The sequence below is a fragment of the Crinia signifera genome, chromosome 19, assembly GCF_055691185.1.
Source record: "Crinia signifera chromosome 19, ASM5569118v1, whole genome shotgun sequence".
Taxonomy (NCBI): Eukaryota; Metazoa; Chordata; class Amphibia; order Anura; family Myobatrachidae; genus Crinia; species Crinia signifera.
In genome coordinates this window covers 126,769,231-126,775,230 of record NC_139226.1, presented here as the reverse complement: position 1 = coordinate 126,775,230, position 6,000 = coordinate 126,769,231, and the positions used below count along the sequence as shown (strand labels likewise).

General features: G+C 43.2%; 1 protein-coding gene across 3 annotated transcripts in view; it reads right to left on the bottom strand.

Annotated features, from left to right (window-relative positions):
* Positions 1-545: 545 nt before the first annotated feature.
* The window catches only part of H6PD (hexose-6-phosphate dehydrogenase/glucose 1-dehydrogenase), a 29,634-nt gene continuing 24,179 nt past the window's right edge, over positions 546-6,000 (bottom strand). For all 3 annotated transcript variants that reach the window (XM_083163300.1, XM_083163301.1, XM_083163299.1), the window contains exons 4-5: positions 5,234-5,503; positions 546-4,400 (exon numbers count right to left, since the gene is read on the bottom strand). In XM_083163300.1, coding sequence (XP_083019426.1) covers positions 3,046-4,400; positions 5,234-5,503 — 1,625 coding nt within the window. In that variant the 3' untranslated portion in view covers positions 546-3,045. The remainder of the gene's footprint in view (positions 4,401-5,233; positions 5,504-6,000) is intronic.

Sequence of the window (6,000 nt, the reverse complement as noted above, 5' to 3'; positions counted from 1 at the left end):
AACACAAGGGGGGTCTGCCCTGAGCAGCACTGGGGTACAGAGTAACACAAGGGGGGTCTGCACTGAGCAGCACTGGGGTACAGAGTAACACAATGGGGGTCTGCACTGAGCAGCACTGGGGTATAGAGTAACACAAGGGGGGTCTGCCCTGAGCAGCACTGGGGTACGGAGCAATACAAGGGGGGTCTGCCCTGAGCAGCACTGGGGTACAGAGTAACACAAGGGGGGGTCTGCACTGAGCAGCACTGGGGTACGGAGTAACTGAAATGGATCTCTATCCATGGCCTCCCAGCAATGGCACCGCACAGCTCAGCGCATGGGCCTGATTCAGAGAAGGATGAAGTAGCACGGCCGTTGTATGCAATGTCTGCTAAAATATGCTAATGCTGAGGGGTGTGGATCATTTGGTCGACAGGAATAAAATGTACGTCAACCTTCATGCAGTCAATCCTATGACATACCCATTAGAGACGGGACTGTCAGCTGGGAAATGATCCTCCGCTCTCAGGGTATCAGCCTTGAGCAATAAATGCAGGACTCCAACATGGAAATGTAGAATTTTAATGCAAGAAATGTCAGGTCATGATCTTACAAACATTACATCTGGCGAACTTAACAGATGATCGAATAAACAGTCACTTAGACTATTAATAACATTTGTAAATGAATAAGGGCACATTTACTAAAGGGCGCATTTCACAGTCTCACCATCTTTGGTCACTGGACTTGAAGAGGCAACACGAAAACAAAACCACACATGTTTTACATTTATTTTGATTCACCCCTTAAACCAGGCATATCCAAACTATGGCCCTCCAGCTGTTGTGAAACTACATGTCCCATCATGCCTTGCCACAGTTTTGCTTTTAGGGAATGCTAAACTATGGCAAGGTATGCTGGGATGTGTAGTTTCACAACAGCTGGAGGGCCACAGTTTGGACATGCCTGCCTTAAACACAGCAGCAGCTGAAACCTCTCAATACAAGTACATTAAACCCATAAATTGTCTAAATAACAGCTTGTCAACCTTCTCCAGTACCAGAAATGGACATTTCCAGGAACTACTTTAGGTTATCCTGGAATATAGCGGTACAGTCAGATACAACATGTACTCTGTACAGCACCCGTGCAATAGTTACATGTTGATTGAGCACCCCCTGGTGGCAAGAGAAGGTCATTCGTTATCTTATAAATATCACCAGCCTATACTTTCAAAATGTACATTTTAATATAACAAAATTCCAAGCAGCACAGGTTTGAAACCGATACCAGCCATAATTAATCCACTTTTTTTTTTTTGAAGAATGGTATTTCACTGGAAAATAAACTTTACATCCTATAATGGCTTCAGATCATTGTTTTTAGCAAGATAGGTCAGTCTTGTTTCTGTTTGTTTGTTTGTTTGTTTGTTTAAAGCCCGCTTTTATTCATCACGTATAAATTTGTGCTTGGTATCAATGTAATGAGGATATCAAACACCAAGTTAATTATTGTAAGTGTACCAATATAGTAAAGAGGAATTAAGCCACTATAAAAAACATTTTTTAAATATTAAAGTGATGTTTCAGGCAGTAGTTCTGTAAAGTATATACCAATTATCACTTTGTTCACACTGGCAAGCTAGGCGTTTTAGTTATCCCCCGAATATTAATAAAAATAACAATACTTCTAGCACATCGATGTTCAGATAAAATAACATTACACAGTATTGAAATAATCCCCTATTTGTTTAGCTAAAATATACACATTTTAACAAAATATATATATTTCTTATAAAAAGGTGAACAAACATTACAGCAAATGTCATTATCTAGCTGGTGACGAATAGATGAACAATGTCAATGCTGCAGAATAAATTAGGAAGTGGTTGATCCCATTTATAATTGAAATCCCATCATTAGAAACCTGAGAGGGTCAGTAGTATTCTGTGGCATAAGCATTACTCCCAGAAACAAGAATAGAAGAACCCCCAAAAGACATGTACCCTAAGTGCTGGATTCTGCACCACTTGGAAGGTGCTGAATTGGGCCCCGTACCGATGGTGGGGTGATTTGTGCATGAGCATACTTGCAAATGTTCGCGCAGGTAGGGGAGGGAGGACGCCGGCCCGGAGCAGGGGAACTTCCAGCGTTTTATGGGCACCCTGGGAACGCAAAGGAAATAAAAGACAGTTCAGACTGACTTTTATTTCAGAAGGTATGAGAAATCAAGCGATGGTCGTGACCATCGAAAGATTTCTCCTGCTAGCAGTCGCAGGTGTCTCTGAATTTTGCCGCTTACCGAGACAACCTAAATTAGTTCCTAAGTTCCTGGAGTATTTTGGCGATGGGATAATACAGCTCTTCTGCTCACCCGTTCTGTAAACCCATATTTAAGCACTAGCATTGCTGCCTTTCCACCACTTGTGTGACCGCTAATCGCTTTTAAGGGGGAAATGCAATTCCACACACCAAAAAAATGGGCCAGAATAACTCATCGCATCCAGCGGGGTCTTCTATTTTTTTGCACCACATAGAAAAGCAAATGAAAATGAATGGCATTATCTAAGTGGGTGATAAGTGCGTAGACACCATGAAATCGCACTGAATCAACCCCTAGGACTTCTATATGAATATAAAGTAACAAAACCTGTATAAACCGTATAAAATGCAATATAAAAAAAAAAGTTGCTGATCAAGTCACCTGTGGATTAATTTGCATGTACCGTTGTGTCCTTTAATTGATATGTGGTGGAAACAGTGGCGTAACTGTGGTGTGGCAGCCCCAGCTGTGGCTTGGGGGAGCCAGCAATCTCGGGCGCACGGAAATATACCTGCTGTCCTGTACAATTACACAGTTTGTGGTCACTCAGTAGTAGTGGCTGGCCTACTACTGAGCGACAACAAACTGTACTGTAGCCGCGTACCGTAGGTGGCAGCCCGCCCCCCTCCCCAGTCTTCTCGCCTCCTCTGCGCCTGGAGGCTGCCGGTGTCATTGGCAGGGGGAGCTAAATTTATAGTTACGCCACTGGGTGGGAAGGTGACTTCATGATGGAGCACAGACATTTTATCTAAACAGTGAATTTAAATCAATATACCAGACCAAGTCTCCGGATGTGGGTTTTACACCAAAGATCGGCCATTTACTAGGATTACTCTCCGCTCTGCTAATTAAGGTTACGATCTCATTCTTCCCTTTACCCAATATTAGAACAGAAACTTTACGGGCTTTGTTAATGAGCGGGAGGCTAAGGCTCATCCTGTGTAGAGGCTTTAACGGACTCTCTGATAACAGCACCAATTTATCCCCAGAGATTCCATCCTTTGAACCAGGGAAGATGGAGGCAGTGTGGCCATCGTTACCCAAGCCTAAAAGTACTAGATCAAAGCTTGAATTGGTGACAAGAGTAGATATCTCTTGAGCGTAGGTCTCGGCGCCCATATCTTCTTCAGCACAGAGCCTCTGGTTTCTGTAGACTGGCATGGGGTGAATATTTACATAGGGGACTCGCACATGATGTAGGAGATGTTTCTCTAGGTTCCCAAAGTTAGAATCTGGGTCTGTGAAAGGCACACATCGCTCATCAACCATCCACAAGTGAGTGTGCTTCCAGGGAAAGCCATAGTGGTACATAGACAACCTATCAAACAAGGCCACCGGGCTGGAGCCGCCCGAGAGGGCCAGGTGGAAAACGCCTGAATGCTTCACAGCAGCTTCGGCTTCCTTCTGAATGTCTTGTGCTAACTTCTGTATTAGCTGCTCAGCCCAGTTAGACACCATTGTGTTGCCGAGGAAGTTAGACCGGGCAGAAGCAAAGGTATTTGATTTTTCCTCCATACCCAGAATTTCTAAATGCTCATCTGTAACAAAATGTATGCCACCGTGTTCTATTACAAAGTCCAGCAAATGTCCAGTCTCGGCACCTCCCGGGTAGACCCTCGGTGACTCTCTATCTACACTGTCCAGAAGCCGAGTCCAGAACTTCCATGAAGCTAGCAGGTTTTTAGTCGTGATGAAGGAGTCTTTCTTTCCCCGATAGATGTTTGATATGAGTATAGAATAGGCGTCTTTTTCTTCAATTGGACGGAACACATGATAATCAGCTATAGGCTGGCCAAAGAGAGAGGGGGCTGGGATCTCGGACGCCGTTTGCCATTGGCTGGGTGTAATGCTTGGCCTGAAGAGACTCCGGGACACTAGAACAGCTGGGAAGCCCAGTGCTCCATGTCCAATGTGGAAGATAATCTGTTTGGGTTTACAGGGATTTATCCCAGTATCTTCATGTTGTTCCTTTTGGATACAAAACACATTGTCCTTGAAAACAACTCTGACATACGAAGTCCTCTCATCTAAATCTTTGCCAGACACCAGGAGGAACGGCACACCTTCCCATCGTGCATTATCAATATAAACAAGGATGCCTGGGAGGGAGAAAAGTAAAAAGGTGTGAAAAGAAATAGGGACGGATGTATCAAGCCTGTAAAAGTGATACAGTGGAAGGTGATGACCCACCGGCCAATGAGCAGTGTTTAAAGAGGACAGTTGGGAGTTGATTGGCTGTGGCGTTATCACCTTCAACTTGATCACATCTGCCCCATAGTATCTTCAATTTTCTGGAGAATTTCCTTGGATTCATAACTGTACTGCTCATCTCTTTACCATCTATGTAGACTACAAAAATTTCCTCGAACAACTAACTTGGGCAAGCCCTTACACAGATGCTTTCCCTAAACATACGCCAACATTACGCTATAAGCAAGTTCACACCATCTTATTTTAGTAGGTTTTCTTACTGCCCTTTGATTTCTAAGCAGGCGTCGCAGATGGAGACAGATACAGAAGGAATTCTAGTAATTTAAAAATAGAAATTGAATTTTTCAGAGGAAGCCATAGAATTATAATTATATTACAGTGGGGCAGATGTATTAAGCCTTAACAAGAGATAAATACAAGTGTGATAAGGAGAGATAAATGTCCAGCCAATCAACTCCTTACTGACGTTTTTCAAACACAGCCTGTAACATGGCAGTTAGGAGGTGATTGGCTGGACGTTTAGCTCTCCTTATCACCCTTGGATTATCTCTTGTTAAGGCTTAATACATCTGCCCCAGTGTCCTTTACTTCTGAAGAGGAGCCAACTAGACACACGCACTAATGGGGTTTATGTAATGTTATATACATCAGAAATGGTTCTTTAAAATAGATTTATACCAAATGATAGAAATGTGGAATTGTTTTTACAGAAGCCACTCACTTGCAAAAGTCTGTGTGTTGGTGAAGTAGTTTGGGTGCTTTTCCATTTCCTCTCTCACCTGTGGCAGGTAGTTCTGGTACTGACCAATGACAGCGCTACTATGTTCTGGGTCACGAAGAGAATCCAGTAACTCCAGCTTTGCTCTTAGGACATCATCTGAGTTGGTGAGATTGTGAGGCACCTCCATTGCAACAGCAGTCAAGATTTCAGTCAGGTGGTTCTGGATGACATCACGTATAACGCCATATTCTTCATAGAAGCTGGTGCGCCCTGAAGCAAAAAAAGGCAGAAATACTAATGAATACGGCAAAGCGGATTTTCACTGTTCAAATGGAAAAAAACAACAACATAGTGGGCGTGAGTGTTGCATAAAACAGTTAATGAGATGCTACCTGTGCATTACTAGTGACGTCCCAAAGACATGGGGAACCCTAGAGAACAGATCATCTGCATTCTCATGTACATATGGTTTAATGAAGGGAAATGTCTGCAAGAGGTACCACTGTGATGCCACTGGTTTCTATTGAGTTGGTTGGCTGCATTGTCATTTATATTGATCCTGTCTCCAACAGCTGTCTCTGCCAGGTCTAACGCCCCTTTCAGACTGCACTTTTTACCCGTTATTTTGCATTTTCTTTACCGTTTTAAAACGGTAATTTGTGCAGTCTGAAAGGTGCAGAGTGAATTTACCGGTTCTATTGAACTGGTATTTCTAAACGGTAATAAAGCAGGGTCCTACCCGTTTCAGACCCGTTTTTTTTTTTCAT